The sequence below is a fragment of the Manis javanica genome, chromosome 2 (genome assembly GCF_040802235.1).
Source record: "Manis javanica isolate MJ-LG chromosome 2, MJ_LKY, whole genome shotgun sequence".
Taxonomy (NCBI): domain Eukaryota; kingdom Metazoa; phylum Chordata; class Mammalia; order Pholidota; family Manidae; genus Manis; species Manis javanica.
In genome coordinates, this window is record NC_133157.1 from 205,465,784 (window position 1) to 205,482,083 (window position 16,300).

The 16,300-nt window shown below is 40.1% G+C and overlaps 1 protein-coding gene across 4 annotated transcripts in view; it reads right to left on the reverse strand.

Annotated features, from left to right (window-relative positions):
- LOC118969742 (uncharacterized) overlaps positions 1–16,300 on the reverse strand; it is a 203,064-nt gene that overhangs the window by 163,650 nt on the left and 23,114 nt on the right. Inside the window, exon 5 of one of the 4 annotated variants that reach the window (XM_073230051.1) lies at positions 8,808–8,969. The exons of the other annotated variants lie outside the window; for them this stretch is intronic. Coding sequence (XP_073086152.1) covers positions 8,808–8,952 — 145 coding nt within the window. The 5' untranslated portion in view covers positions 8,953–8,969. The remainder of the gene's footprint in view (positions 1–8,807; positions 8,970–16,300) is intronic. 4 annotated transcript variants of the gene reach the window in all.

Below are 16,300 nucleotides of genomic sequence, written 5' to 3' on the forward strand. Positions count from 1 at the left end.
GAAACTAGGTGGCAGACGGTGTGAGCCAAGTTTCTCACTATTGGAGGAGCTCACAGATAGGCAGCACAGGAGGCTAGAACACCCATATGGTGATGTACTAGAGTTGGGAGTACCAGTAATACTCAATGTTTACCTTAATGTAAATACAGATGGTATTACATAAATAAATATTTGATATATGTGCATACATGGGTTAAATACATGTCTTTGTTTAATCAGCAAAGCTGAAAGGGCTTAAATGACTCCCACTAGCAACAAGCACACCTACTGCCCCTATTCTATTGGGGTTTCTAATGCGCTTCTGTGATTCTGTAATGAAAAGAATAAAAAATCCTGGGAGAATTGACTGTATCTAGGACTAGTGCTGGAGATAGTCAAGATGAGCCTAGAGCATCTTATAATGCTATGAAATAATGAAGTAGCCACACACACACACACACACACACACACACACATACATACTTGTAACTATTTAGCCACTCCTAAATAGCTTTCACAGCTAGCTAAATCATTTTCTCCAAGTGGTAATTGTTTCGATGTCCCAAGACATTAAAAGCTATCAAAGTCTAATGACCCAAGTTTTGTTTCTCCTGTAAAGATGGAACTTTTTTACGCTGTATGCAGGAGTGCAGCTCCAGCCTAGGGGTGGGATGTCTGAAAGTGCAGGACGGAGTCAGCGTATGGAGAGACAGGACACAGAGTCAGCTGGAGGAAGCTGGAGGAGGTCTCTCGACAAAGTGCCGATGACAGCTTTATTTATACCATTTTGCACAAGGATATGATTACTTTTTATTTGTTCTTTTGATTAACAGGCATTGGCAAGCTTTTTTCTTTCTGTTTCTTTCTAATCTATACATGGTTAGCCAAGTGTTGGACAGGTGATCTTTTTTCTGTTCCTTGACCTAAACTTTTCCTAGCAACATGTACTCTATTGTGTCTCTCGTTTCTATGCAAAGCAGTTTCTGAGTAATGCATGTGACCACAGAAACGTGCAGCATGTAGCAGTGACTATGGAGTCTATCAGCTCAAGGTGAAATACAGGTCACTCACTGCTACAGTTAGCTAGGCAGGTATCATGTATATTTCTAATGCAATGTGTACATTTTATCCCCTCATAATATTTATTCTATCGTAGGTAGATGCAAGATAAAGATAGAAAGCATGATTTAGTGCTGTAAGAAGGCAAGTATAGATGATCAGGTCTGTGCCTATAGACCAAGTATTGATCCAAGCTAGACAAGGGCAACAAAACATCCATGAGTATAGACAATTTCTCTCAATGCTGGGGGGGTGAGGTTCTAAGCCTCACCTCTGTTGGCCCCCATTTTCTCAACTGATGGCCCCCCTGCGACTGTGCCTGTCTTAGGTTGTTCCTCCCTTGAGGAATCTTTCCCGTCTCTGGCTAACCAGCCATCTTCCGGAGCCATACAGGGAGAAGTAAAGCTGGTAAATGAGAGAGAAGTAATATTCTTCAAAAAGGTTAGCTTTTTACTTCTTTGCAGATTTATACCCTGTGGCTTCTATGCCCAGCACTTGTCTTGAGGTATCTTTACCTCAAGCTGTCCTGATAAAACTTTGATTCCTCTTTTTTCTATCATATGCTTAATTATTTCCATAAAAAAAACACGCTCTTTGGATTCTCCATGGCCCATTATGGATTCTGACTATCTGCCCACTTGGAAGAATTATGATACTTGGTAATTTCATGTATGAGGCATGAATTCTAGGAAAGGGCTGCAATTAAGAAGGAAGAAGAAAAGCTATAGAAGTAGCAAATGGAAGAAAACATGAGAAGATTGATTAAGTGTCATACAGGGTTATTCCATTCAGTATTCTCCTATAACTCTATTTCTCTAATTTTCCTATAAAACTCTTCATCACTAATTTCACTAGCATTGCAAACAAGGCGGGCATTCCCACTTAGGTGGAGATGGGGTAGTCAATATTTGACTAACTGCAGGTTTTGGTATTCTATGCCAAGATTGCCATCTGGCCTCTGCAGGTTCTGTTCTTCAGGAGCACTATCCTGAAAAGCTTTGGGGAAGTTTATGTTCTCCTCCTTTCCATGCTGCTTAGCAAAGGTTAGCTTAGTCTTTGGCAAAAATGCAAGCAAAAGCAAAGCCAATAGTATAATGGAGAAAAACAAAATCAAGGTGGGTAATAGGGGGAGCAAGCTGCGAAGGCCTCTGCTTTGTGGGGGGTCTTCCACCAGCCTTTGCTACACAGCTTAAGTAGCATGGCTCCCGGCAGCTGTAGCTTTTTCTTTATGTGGATAAAATGAATGTTCCTGTGACCAGGATTCCCACCTGGCCCTGGCTGACTAGCTCACTACACATGTGTGGGCAATACGTTGCTATTGACTCTATAAAGAGCTCCGCTAAGTGCTCTGGGCGACACAGTGGCACGACTGCAAGGCTGCAGGAGAGCGAGCAGAGGCTGGAGTGGTGGCAGCACCAAGGACAGAGGACAGAGGACAGCTGTGCAGGTAGCAGGGCCCCGAGACAGAGACCGGCTTGCTGCATGCAGACTCACTCTGAGTGAATGGGATTTTAGTGACTGACCTGCCACCGTGGAAATAAACCCTTTCACCCCAAGAATGTTTTACAGTCATTTCTTTGGTCACACTGAATCCATAGTGAACTTGTCTGAGGCTGAAACCCATTGGGAAGACACTTTAATAGTGTTTAAATGGCTACCGGTTTTACAAATGCACAATTATATCTATGTACAGAGCACAAATCAAATAAATTCAGTAAAATCATAGGTTTGGAAACGTTACCTTGTTGGCTCATTATTGCCTTTGCTGAAAATATTTTATATACCAAAAATAGTTTTCAGGTAATGGCATCACTAAATGATATGAAAACCCACATGCGGCAGTACTATTTTTGTGGATCTTCTTTTACTAGTAATATTTTAATTTGTACTTTACCAGTTTTCTGGCCTTTACCTGGTAAAACCATTTGTCACAAGCATGAAAACGTGGTATTCACTGAATACCATCTTATGATTTTCAGCTAATTATCTCTCCTGTGAGTGCAAATATGGCACAGACTTTATTTGCAGTTTTCCCCTCCTGGAACACTTACTGCCTTTTCACAGTGTGAAAAATTATTACACATGCTATTTAACCAATCAAAATTTGCAAAAAAAATATGACAGAATATTGAATGACAAACATGTAATTTTGATAATTATAATTACATTTTAACTTCTCATGTACCATCAGTTCAAATAACTAAAAAGGAAATAACACTGGAGAAATGCAAGTAAAATCAATCTATTATTAACCAGAGTAGTAAATGTCACAAAGGAGAAAACATGGATGGGGAAAAATGTATCCTATGGCCAGGATCCTCACCTGAACCTAAACTACTTGGTGATGTAACTGGCCTGCTACTAGACTAATGCTCCCACACTCCTAGACTATTACTGACTGAGTCACTGTGTAAGGAGCTCTACCCAGTGTGCTGGGTGGAGGCAGTGACAAGGAGGATTACAGATGATTACAGACCTGTAGATGGCTGGATGCAGACATGATCCTAGTGCTCAACCTATCGCCGGGAGAACAAAGTTGGGTAATAAACCCTTTTACCCCAAGAATGTTCCATTTTCATCCCTCAGTCTCACTGAATCTATAGTGAATTTCTTCGGGGGTGAAACCCATTGGTAAGACAACATAAGAGTTCATACTAAATGTTACACTAATGCGTTTGTCCTGGGTATAATAATTGGTAAAACACGAAGCATATTTATTCATTTCTTATGGGTTAATCTTTAAATTCTCAACAATAAAATGACCAAGTGTGTCAAGACAGCTATACTCTAATTATATCCATCACATTGTTTTTAGCACAGTACAGAAGAACACCAAATCTGATGTTTAACTTAAATTTAAAGGCATAATTTTTATAAAAATACATCTAAATTTTTACAGCATTTTATAAATTTTACTAGGTCGCTTAATTCAAATACTTATTAATATCATCTTAATTTTGTATATCTTCCATTATCATTCAGTGTTTTGATGTTTGGAGAAAACAAGTATGAAGAATATAATCAAAATCATTCAATTTTTTTAAATCACTTATCATTTACTCAATAAATATTTACTTCTTTTTTAGTACGTGGCAGTTATCATATTTAGAGTTGAGTATATGTTGATGAAATATAAAAAATATTGTCATTTAAAATTAGTGACAAATCTATCCTAATGACAAAGTGAAATCACTTTAATACAATACAAATAGTTTGGTAATTCTCGACCAATTCAGTTTTCACTTAGTGGTCAAAAAACACTACTGTGTCTGACAGAAGAAATAAGAACAAAGAGTTAATGCTATTGTACTCTGGTGTTTGAGGAGCCATAATTGAGACTGTGCAAGTTTGCACTTTTTATAACTGGTTCAGCTTGTCATAATCAGGAACAACTATTGTTAAACATGGAAACTCCAGTTTTAAAAAGTTAGATATGCTTCCAATACCACATTCATTGTAATGTGAACATTCTAACATATGGTACAACAACTAAATGCCGTAGTTTAGGTTAATGTTAAAAATTAATCCTAAAAACTGCAATTTGTCAATATATAAAAATTTCAGAGAAGGACTTGAAAAAGCAGTACACATCAAAGAATTCTGAAGAGGAAAGTTTACTGAATCACAATGTGGAGAAACCTGATGTATCAGACAGCCACATAGTTAACGGGCCTGAATATCCAGGTCGAACTGAAACAAATTCCAAATATTTCCATGAAAATTCCCACCATAGCTCCATTAGACGGTGGTTTTGCTGGAATTTCTGAGTTGAAAATAATAGCTGTATGGACATAAATTACTAAGAGAGTAATTATTTTGAAATGGCCTAGAAATCCCTATATATTTATTTTGTTATTACTCTCTCTTTAGGCCTATGTTCTCTCTATGTGGAATACACCCATTGGAATATCCTACAAGAATCAGAATAGTAATTGCCTCAATTTTCCCTTTTCAGTTAGACAGTAAAGCTGCGAAATGCTTTTGTAAATACCATGGGATAATTATCTGTATTTTCTGCTTCTACTAGTTAAAAAGCAGTCTGTGGTTCCCTGTTTTACATGTATTCTTACCATTGTTTTTACCAATACTGTCTTTTATTTTTGCCAGAAATGTATTGCTTATAATCCAATTTTCTTATCTATGTTGTAGCCATATTCCAATTTTCTATTCTACAAGAATTATTTTGTTAATAAAGTATTTTTTTTGAAAATTTAAATAAGACTGTTAAATGACTTCATACTGATGAATATAGTTAAATATGGACTTCATGAACATTTGCACAATAAATCACATCAACTGTGTAATGTAGGAGAAATTAATAAAAATACCAGAGAAATAGAAACCATATGGCAATGACGTATGGTAAAACAATTCTAAAATTTAAAATTGAACAGTAATGTCAATATTTTATGGTGATTTTAGGTAGGTCGATATACTATATCATGAGAAAAGAATATATATTCCAATAGTTTAGGGACAGAAAATATATCTTAGTTTCAAGTACAGAAGAACTGTTTGTAGCATTTCTCCATACATTATGTCACACACACACATGCAAAAACATACAATGTTAACATCACTAAGCATAAGATAATGAAACAAAATAAAATGATAAGGAAATCTATATTAAAAACAAATATCTCTCTGAAATAATGTCTAGGTAAAAAGAAAACAATAATCATAGACTATCTATATATAAGAAATAATTAGGGCATAATTAGAATTAGAACACACATAAAAAATCCGTAATCCAGACAAATCACATTTTTAAAAAATTCGTACCCCTAATTTTTCCAGTGATGACACAGGGATAAAAGCAAATATCCTTGAAATTCAACATAAGATGATGAAAAAAATAATGGTACTTGAAACCAAATAAAAGAAATACAAATGAGTAAACAAATATAGATTTAATAAACCAAAGTATCAGGACAATTTAAAAATAAATCCTAGAATTGGAAACCAGTAACACAGATGACATACTGGATAGCCTTTGGAAAGCATCAGTGGCTATGTTTAAAATTAAGAATGACAAGTAAAAACATAACCAGGTTTCAAAAAATTAAAAGATTAAAAACTATTAAAAAAGAAGTATTCAAGTATTACTTAAACATTTTTCAAAAGTGACAAATTCTAGGAAGCAGTGATGGCTTGTCTACAAAAAAACCACTGTAAGGGAATTTGGAGGGTGATAGAATTGGCTATGTCATAACTGGTGATGGTTACATGAACAAGCATTTGTCAGAACTCACGGAACTCTAAAAGCACGGTGGATTTTACTGTACATAAAGTTACAAAAAACCTCAACTAAGTGTGAAGAGAACCCAAAATGGAATACTAAGCATAAAAGAACCAGGCTTACTGTATTACAAATAAGTAATAAGACCACATTGAAAGAGGCAGGAAAGAAAAGGATTTAACCTTATTTACTTTGAAAAACATTATTTTGAGGGTATCCTGTGAAACTAAGAACAAAGATGCAAGAAGTAAATAGTAAGCTCTGAAACATGGCCTGGGCTCCTGTACCAAAGGATGTGTCCTGGAGGGGCTGCATCTACTTGGAGAAAGGGACATCATCGAATTTTATACAGGATAAGGTCTTTGGATGACCAAAAATGCTAGAGGGGCAATGGTGGCCTTGTACAGGAATGGGAAGAAAAGGTAGTAAAAATTCCCATTCCCATCTCCGCCCTCAGATGTTTACTGCCAGTGTTTTACTGTCTTTTGGCATGAAGCATTGCATTTGGGTTTTGTTTCTGTTTCTTTTCCATGGCATTTTTACTCATTTTTTGAGCTGGCTCTATGGCAGAGTTAAGTGACTTTTTCAGGAGTTTAACAGGAAATTCAAGCTTTGGTGTCTTTCTACTGGCATCCATGCAGGACTCCACTAGGGTATGAGAGAAGAACTATTTTTCCTGGATTATAGATAACAGAAGTGAGACTTTAGGAGGTAAAGTAACTTACCCTAGGAAGCTAATACTATAGGGTAGCTTTAGAATAATCCTTTCTCTTAGTTCTAGACCTGATCTGAACCCTTTCACTTTTGGGAAAGATTTTCTTTTTCCCTCTTTAATGTTTATTGACTACTAGTAATTTAATAATTCTTCTTAGTTGCTAGCTTAGGGTTATTTCGTTGGTTTATATTTTCTTTTTGTTTCTGATCTCCAATTCCTTCCTGATGCCCTGCCCTATAGGCATACAGTTTAACGGGCTTGGCTCCTATTCTTGGAAATGTATTCTGTTGTATATACCAACCATATGTTGCTTATCCATTCTTCTTGAGTTAGAAACTAAAATGCCACCTTCCCTGCTAGTATAAATAATGCTACGAATATCACCCTTGTAAAGATCCCATCAGGGAATGAGATTGTAGGCTTATAGGTTATATCCTTATTTAATTTCATAAAATGTTGGCTAATTGTTCCCCAACACAGCTACATAGGTCAATACTTCATTTTATATCATGAAGGTTCTTTTTTTTTACCCATATCCTTATATGTATAGGTTGATCTAATTTTTACCAACTTGGTATGTGTAAAATAGTATCTAATTTTTGGTTTGGGTTTCTCCAATAGCTAACAAGGCTGAGAATATCTTGGGAAATATACCTACCATTTAGTGGCCACAAGAGGCCAGACCCATGTGGGGGGAACACCGTGAGGGAGGACCTACTGGAGGTAAAGAAGGCTGAAGCTGGCTGGATCATGGCCTGGTTATAGAGCAACTGCTAAGTTTGAAGGAAATTCATATTGACCCTCGGGGAGGAGCCAGTCAGTGGGAAGTTGGGAGCAGAATGGAACTAACTAGAGTTCAAACCCTGTGCAGAGCCCATTGGTTTCCAGGAGACTGAGGCCTAGAACAGAGGTGGGTGAATGAAGCCTTCATGCTTGACAAGCACAGGATTCATGATGAGGGCCCTGGATGTAAAGCCAGGGGCTTCTTTCCCTGAAGGCTCTGGGGAAGTGACAGGGAAGTTTCAAAAGAGACAATGCGTGGTTAAAACATGAGCCTGTTCTGTATAGCAGGGAAAATTCAGTAAATGTTGGAGCTGTATGGAATCACGAGGTGTTCACAAACCCAGTATACACATGCACCTCCCATATAACTTACATGTGTACATAAGTTATATGGTACTGCTAAGATACGATAGTTACCATGTTCTACGGGGCAGGCATGGGTCTAGGCCTGGTTCTCTCAGGTAATGCCTTATCCTCACCCTTGTGGAGATTTAGTAATGTGGTTCCCCTAGATACATACAGTAATTGTCTTTTGTTTAATCCATATCATTGGTTCTCAAGTTTTCATATGAAGGGCAAGATAAAAATACAAGTTCATGGTAGAGTTTGTTGGGTAAAAGGGTCCCCCCCATCAGTGGTCTGCTCTGATGCACGTGTCAGAATGCTATGAAACCCTATCTCACTTACATCATAATGGCCCTACTGGTGTACTTAAGCACAGGCCGGGCCAGTGAGTGACTGAGTGAGTGAGGAGAGAGCCTCTCCAGTCTTGTTCTTGGATATACTGACTTGATTCTTGGCTGTCATCACTTGAACCTCTGGCACCAGAGTTCCAGAGAGGAAGGCACCTGATTTTGGTCACTCTCTGAGGTGCTGAGCCATGAAGCGCAAACAGAAAATGAAACACCTTGAAACCACACGTGCCCCCAAAGCGGCCAGGATGTCAGGAGGTTTGTGTCAGTGATATTCTCTGAGCACTGGGGAGCTAGAAACCGTCTTCCAAAGAAAAAAGGAGCAAGGATTCCTACTTACGGGGAGAGAGAGGGCAGGAGGGCGGGAGGGAGGAGAAGGTGTGGGTGCGCCGCTCGTTCTCAGGGACCAGATCACCCGAGGGCTGAGCGGAGGTTCCCGAGACCAGGTCCTTGTCTCTGTGGCTCAGGACCTGTGCTCCCCACATCGTGCCGCTCTGGGTTCCTGTATCACAGATGGAGTGATTGATTGGTATAATATTTCCTATAGAATGTATTTCTCTTTTTTTCCTTTTTTACAATGTAACAAGTTTTCCAATAATACTTTTTCCAGTTAATGAAGAAAGTGCGGCTCAAAGACGTAAATGAAAAATGAGGAAAAATATCTGACTACCTAAAATTGGAGGTGCAGGGATGAGAGTGTAAAGTCATACAGAAAATGAATTGATTTCTTAGATCGTCTCAGACATTGAGACCTTTCTTTCACTGTCTCAGACTGTAGAGATGTAAATGTGAGGCTCCTTTACGAAATGTAAGAAAAAAACCAGCATGATACACACACACACACACACACACACACACACACACACACACAAATACCATTTAACCACGACAGTTGAATTGAGAAAGTTTGGCTCTTCTGGAAAAATGGGAAACAGAAATAGTTGTGGTGAGTGTGAGGTGACTCTGTGTCTTCCCCTGGCTTATACAGCATACATAAGCCAAGGGAAGACACAGAGCAGTTTCTAATATAATGGCTTGCTTAATATGTACCAGGTCTAAGTATCTGCTTCTCAAAACTCATTATATCACTAACGGAGTAGATTCATTAGTTGGAGTAGATTAGGCCTTAGTAACTAATACACGAAGGACTGTATCTATTTCTTAAGTAACAATTAGGGTATGTGAAGGAATAGGGCAAGTCTCCCTGCTGACAGAAACTTTTTATCATTAACACTCAGCTTTCAAATAGACCCCAAGTTATCAACATCCTAGTTAGCTAGAAAAGGGAAGAACACAGTGGGGCACAGAGGAGGACTTCATGCCCACGCCTGGTTGGGGCATGTGTCCTCGCCACTCATTTCCCACTGCAGAAAATTTAGTCACATAGTCAGAACTACTGTAGCTCCAGGGGGAAGGGCTTTCCAGGCCCTGAGCCAAGTCCCCCTCTGGAACAGGTGAAAAGAAGGTAAGTCCAGGAAAAGGGCAGGTTGTGAGAAAGGATTTTCTTCCTTACAGTCAATGGCAGCTCATGCATGCACCCAGGGTGTCTGTTTCCTATCCATGTGCAGAAATGTATCATGTGGGTGTGTAAGCCTCCTCTGAAAGAGGTTTTTAAAAGATCTGAATACGGAGGTTAAGAGTCTTGGAGAAAGACAGAAACCCATTCCCAGAAGAGGAGTCTGGGGCAAGTCTGTAAAGTCTTCCTTTGAACATCTCCAGCACCATGGCTACTGCCCAGGAATTCCCTGCGAAAATGCTGTATCTCTACACCTCTTTATATTTATATTGATATCCCTATCTTTCTATATATCAATAGATACCAATCTAGATAGATAGGCAGGTGGACAGACATGCAGAATTCTTTTAAACCTTGTACCCCATGTCTTCTAATTATATAATTTCTCATGAGGAAAAAGGAGCTAATATCCAATTTTAGTCACTAGTTTTTGATATTCTGTATACATCTTTAGAAATATCACATACAAGATACCCAATATCACTGACATCTACTACACAAAATTTTCGTAATTGTTGTTTCCTTATATTTTGGAGCAAGTGAAGTTTCAAATGCTTAATTTCATGGGGGGTTTCAATGCCTAACATAACTGTCCATTCAACATGTCTTTTTTGAATGGATACAGATCCTAGAAAATGCCACATCTGTTTTTTTGTATTCATTCCTCAGAATTTGACAACACCCCAGAGGATTCTCCTGAGCCTGAGGCCCGTGTGGTGGTCCCAGGCTGCAGTAAGACACCAGAAGAGTCCTTGGCCTCTGAGGGTTCCTCCTGTGTGTCCTCGGCAGGAAAGCTTCAAGCTGCTGATGATGACGGTAAAGGAGATCACAAAGGTTGGGCAGGATGAATAGCTGAGCTGCTCAGCCCAATCCCTACTGATTTCACTTTCCCTTCAAAAACAGGAAAGGGCTTCAGGGCAGAGGAATTAAGACTGAAGCCTCTGCAGAGGGACAAATTGGGGGTGTGCTTTCAAGGATAGGACAGTTCCCCATATGAACACTGGGACAGCTGTGAGATAGTGGGCTGTGACGGTTAACAGTGTAGGAATTCAATTACAACCTCTTCCCTCAGATCAGCACAAACTAACTCTCTCTCTCTCTCTCTCTCTCACACACACACACACACACACACACACACACACACACACACACACACACACACACACCCTATATTTGCTGTGCCGGTAACAGTGTGGGAATTCAATTACAACCTCTTCACACACACACACACCCTATATTTCTTCATAGCAGATACCGCCCCACTATTCCTTCCTTCCACTTTTTCTATCATATACAGATGCCTTCATTCCAGATGCGTCCCTCCCATTCTCTACGAGCGTTACACAGATACACACTTCCCCCTTCCCTGCTCACGCAATCATTCTCAGACTCAGCTGTCTACAGGCTAACCTGTAAATAATGTACACCCTTTCACACAGGTAACTTGTTTTACCTCCCTCATTAGAGCCAGCCTAAGCACTCAAAAACTCATATGCCCTGAAATGAATGCACTTTCATATACAGTCTTTCTGTTCCACTTACCACTTTACCCACAAAACCTTCAGCCGAAAGCCTTCAGACCTTCAGGGAGCTGCACTTCTGGGAAGCTCAAGCACACTTCCTCCAACATGCTCTGTCTTTAACTGTTTCACAATAAGAACACATACCACCCCTGTTCACGTGTGTTGTCGCACCACACACACATGTACACTGTCATTCACCACCCCCTTACCAATGTCAGAAACTCTCACCAGGTATGTCCCAGAACATACACAGACCTCCACACCCTCAATTCCACATAATCACAATCAGATAAAATGTACATCTCACGGCATTCTGTGATTTCACGTATGTATGTACTTCCAGGCCATGTGCCCACATAGGAATAGTCTTACGACCATCTCAACTCCTACAGACTTCACACACTTATTCTAGTTTTCTCATGTCTGAAATTTCCTTTCCCAGGAACCCCTCAGTTGCCTCTGGATAGTGCTAGTACTGGGCCTCGTGAGAGGACTCAACCCCAGGTCTTGGGGGAATGGGAAGCTTCCTCCCTCTCTACCCAAGACTCCTTTCCACCACACCTGGGAATGGCAGGCGCCAGCAAGCATGTCCAGATGAAAAGAGGTGTGGCTGTCTCATGGGACAGGGCAGAAATCTTGGAGCCTGCCTCGAAGAAGACCAGAGGGGAAGAATATGTTTTGCCTGAAGGGGCCCCAAAAACATCCAGCCCTTTGGGTGCACAGGAACACCTGGCGAGCAAAGCCCCACAGGATGTGGAGGAAGAGGAAAAGGAGGCGGATGTGGAGGAGGAGGAGCAAGAGGAGGAGGAGGAGGAGGCGAGGTGGAGCTGGAGCTGGAGCTGGAGCTGGATCAAGAAGAGACTATTTAGACGCTAGACCAGAAAAACACTGCAGCAGGAAGACATCCTCCTGCAACTACGCAGACTTTCTCAGGCCCTGGAAAAGTGGAAGTGGAGGAGATTAAAGATGGCAGCATGAGAGGTGAGACAGAGGCTTCCTCCTAAAACCACATATAATATGAAAATATCATTGATACAACTGATCCTGAGAGAGCAACAGGAAAGAGCGCGGCGTCAGACTGCACACACCTGGAGAAAAGAGCAGACCTCACCGAACAGGGTAACGTACCAGAGCCATGATTCGGTGAGACCCAAGCCCTTCCCCCACCCCAGCTCACCGGCAGGAGGAAGAGAAACAGAGCAGGGAGGGAGTGGAGGCCTGGGACTGCTGAATACCTAGCTCCCTCTGGGAGCACAAACCTACACTGCATGGTGCTTTCATGATACTCTCGTGATTAGGGGATTGGGAAGCTAAGACAGGCAGAATTCCTGGAGGGACTGAGATTCCAGCCGCTTGTGGAAAGCAGGGATCCATATTCGCCTGCTCTGGAACAAAAGCAAGGCGGGCAGGCTGAGAGACGTCCTCACAAGGAAGCCCTTAGCAAGAGGGCTGCTAAAGGGCCAATGACTGTACAGAGCTTACTGCTCAGGAGAAAGGATGGATAGACAAAATTGTCCAGGTGCACTCTGCCCAGCTGGCTGCCTACACAGCTCCAAGGACCCCCTCCGTGATACGCAGCCTACTGCGCCTTTCTCCCGGCCAGACACATCTGGCTCGCAAACCGGCAAACCCTACCCTGTCATTAGGCCAGCCAGAGGGAAGGAGCTAATATCCAATTTTAGTCTACAGCTACTACAGCTACTACAAACGCAAAGCATAGAGGCTTATACCTGTGTGCTCGGCCCACTGCTTCAGGCAGTGGAGACAGGCATAGCAGCTGAGAAGCAGGAAACAGCTCTTTCCTTCCCCCAGGTACCAATACCACTCCTCTGTGACCCCTGACATTGCTTCAGGGCTGAGCATCTCCAGAGAGTAGAGCTTCTGGACACTAGAGGGCGCCATATACAAATATGAAACGCCAAAGGAACCTGGTTCAGAGTAAAATTATGAATACAACTCCTGAGAAAGACTTAAAAGACATTGACCTTATGAATCTTCCAGAAAGGGAGTTCAAAATAAAAATCATTAACATACTCATGGAGGTACTGAAACATATTCAGGAACTCAGGAATGAATTCCGGTCAGAGATCCAATCGTTGAAGAGCACAATGGAGGGTATTAAAAGCAGATTAGATACAGTCGAGGAGACGATAAATGGAATAGAAATTAGAGAACAGGAATACAGAGAAGCTGATGCACAGAGAGAAAAAAGGATCTCTAAGAATGACAGAATATTGAGAGAACTGTGTGACCAATCCAAATGGAACAATATTTGCAGTGTAGGGGTACCAGAAGAAGAAGAGAGAGAGAAAGTGTTTTGAGAAGGTAATTGCTGAAAACTTCCCCAATCCTGGGAAGGCAATAGTCTCTCAGGCCATGGAGGTGCATAGATCTCCCAACATAAGGGACCCAAGGAAGACAACACCAAGACATATAGTAATTAAAATGGCAAATATCAAGGATAAGGACAGACTATTAAAAGCAGCCAGAGCAACAAGATCACATACAAAGGACAGCCCATCAGGCTATCATCAGATTTCTCAGCAGAAGTCTTACAGGACAGAAGGGAGTGGCATGATCTATTTAATGCAATGAAGCAGAAGGGCCTGGAACCAAGATTACTTTATCCGGCAAGATTATCATTTAAATTTGAAGGTGGGATTAAACAATTTTCAGATAAGCAAAACCTGAGAGAATTTACCTCCCACAAACCATCTCTACAGTGTATTTTGGAGGGACTGCTGTAGTGTTCCTAAGATTTAATACCTGTCACCAGAGGTAATAAAACTACAGTAAAGAAAGTAGAACGGCTAATTATTAAGCAAATGCAAAATTAAATTGACTATCCCCAAATCAATCAAGGGATAGATAAAGAGTACAGAATATGATACCTAATATACAAAGAATGGAGGAGTGAGAAAAAGGAGGAGGAAAAAAAAGAACCTTTAGATTGTGTTTGTAACAGCATATTAAATGAGTTAAGTTAGACTCTTAGATAGTACGAAAGTTAACTTTGAACCTTTGGTAACCATGAATCTAAAGCCTGCAATGGCAATAAGTGCATACCTATTGCTAATCACCCTCAATGTAAATGGACTGAATGCACCAATTAAAAGACAGAGAGTCACTGAATGGATAAAAAAACAAAACCCATCTATATGCTGAATACAAGAGACTCACTTTAAACCCAAAGAAATACACAGACTAAAAGTGAAGGGATGGAAAAAGATATTTCATGCAACCAATACAGAGAAAAAAGGAGTTATAGTACTTGTATCAGACAAAATAGACTTCGAAACAAAGAAAGTCCCAAGAGACAAAGAAAGACATTACATAATGGTAAAAGGGTCAATCCAACAAGAAGAAATAACCATTATAAATATCTACACACCCAACACAGGAGCACCTATATATGAGAAACAAATACTAACAGAATTAACAGGGGAAATAAAATGCAATGCATTCATTCTAGGAGACTCAACACTCCACTCACTCTGAAGGACAGATCAACCAGGCAGAAAATAAGTAAGGAGACAGAGGCACTGAACAACACATTAGAACAGATGGACCTAACAAACATCTACAGAACTTTACACCCAAAAGCAGCAGTATACACATTCTTCTCAAGTGCACATGGAACATTTTCAAGAACAGATCATATACTAGGCCACAAAAAGAGCCTCGGTAAATTAAAAAAGATTGAAATTGTACCAACCAGTTTCTCAGACCACAAAGGTATGAAACTAGAAATAAATTATGCAAAGAAAAGGAAAAATCCCACAAACACATGGACGCTTCACAACATGCTCGTAAAAAACCAAGGGATCAATGACCAAATAAAAACAGAGATCAAACAATATATGGAGACAAAGGACAGCAATAATTCAACACTGCAAAATCTGTGGGACACAGCCAAGGCCTTGCCAAGAGGAAAGTATACTGCAATACAGGCCTACCTCAGGAAAGAACAACAATCCCATATGAGCAGTCTAAACTCACAATTAACAAAACTAGAAAAAGAAGAATAAATGAGGCCCAAAGTCAGTAGAAGGAGGGACATGATAAAGATTAGAGCAGAAATTAATGAAATTGAGAAGAATAAAACAATAGAAAGAATCAATGAAAGCAGGTGTTGGTTCTTCAAGAAAATAAACAAAATAGATAAACCCCTGGCCAGACTTATCAAGAAAAAAAGAGAGCCTGCTCACATAAACAGAATCAGAAATGAGAAAGGAAAAATCACTAGGGACACCATACAAATACAAAGAATTATCAGAGAACATGCTAACAAGCTGCATAACCTAGAAGAAATGAACAACTTTCAAGCAAAATACAACCTTCCAAGGCTGACACAGAAAGAAACATAAAATCTGAACAGACCAAATACCAGCAACGAAATTGAACTGGTAATAAAAAACCTATCTAAGAACAAAACCCCTGCACCAAATGGCTTCACTGCTGAATTTTATCAAACATTTAGTGAAGACCTAATACCCATCCTCCTTAAAGTTTTCCAAAGAGAAGAAGAATGAATACTTCCAACTCATTCTATGAGGCCAGCATCACTCTAATACCAAAACCAGGAAAGACACCACACAAAAAAAGAAAATTACAGACCAATATCCCTGACGAACATAGATGCAAAAATACTGAACAAAATATTAGCAAACCAAATTCAAAAAGACATCAAAAAGATCGTCCATCATGATCAAGTAGGGTTTATTCCAAGGATGCAAGGATGGCACAACATTTGAAAATCCACCATCATCATCCACCACATCAACAAAAAGAAGG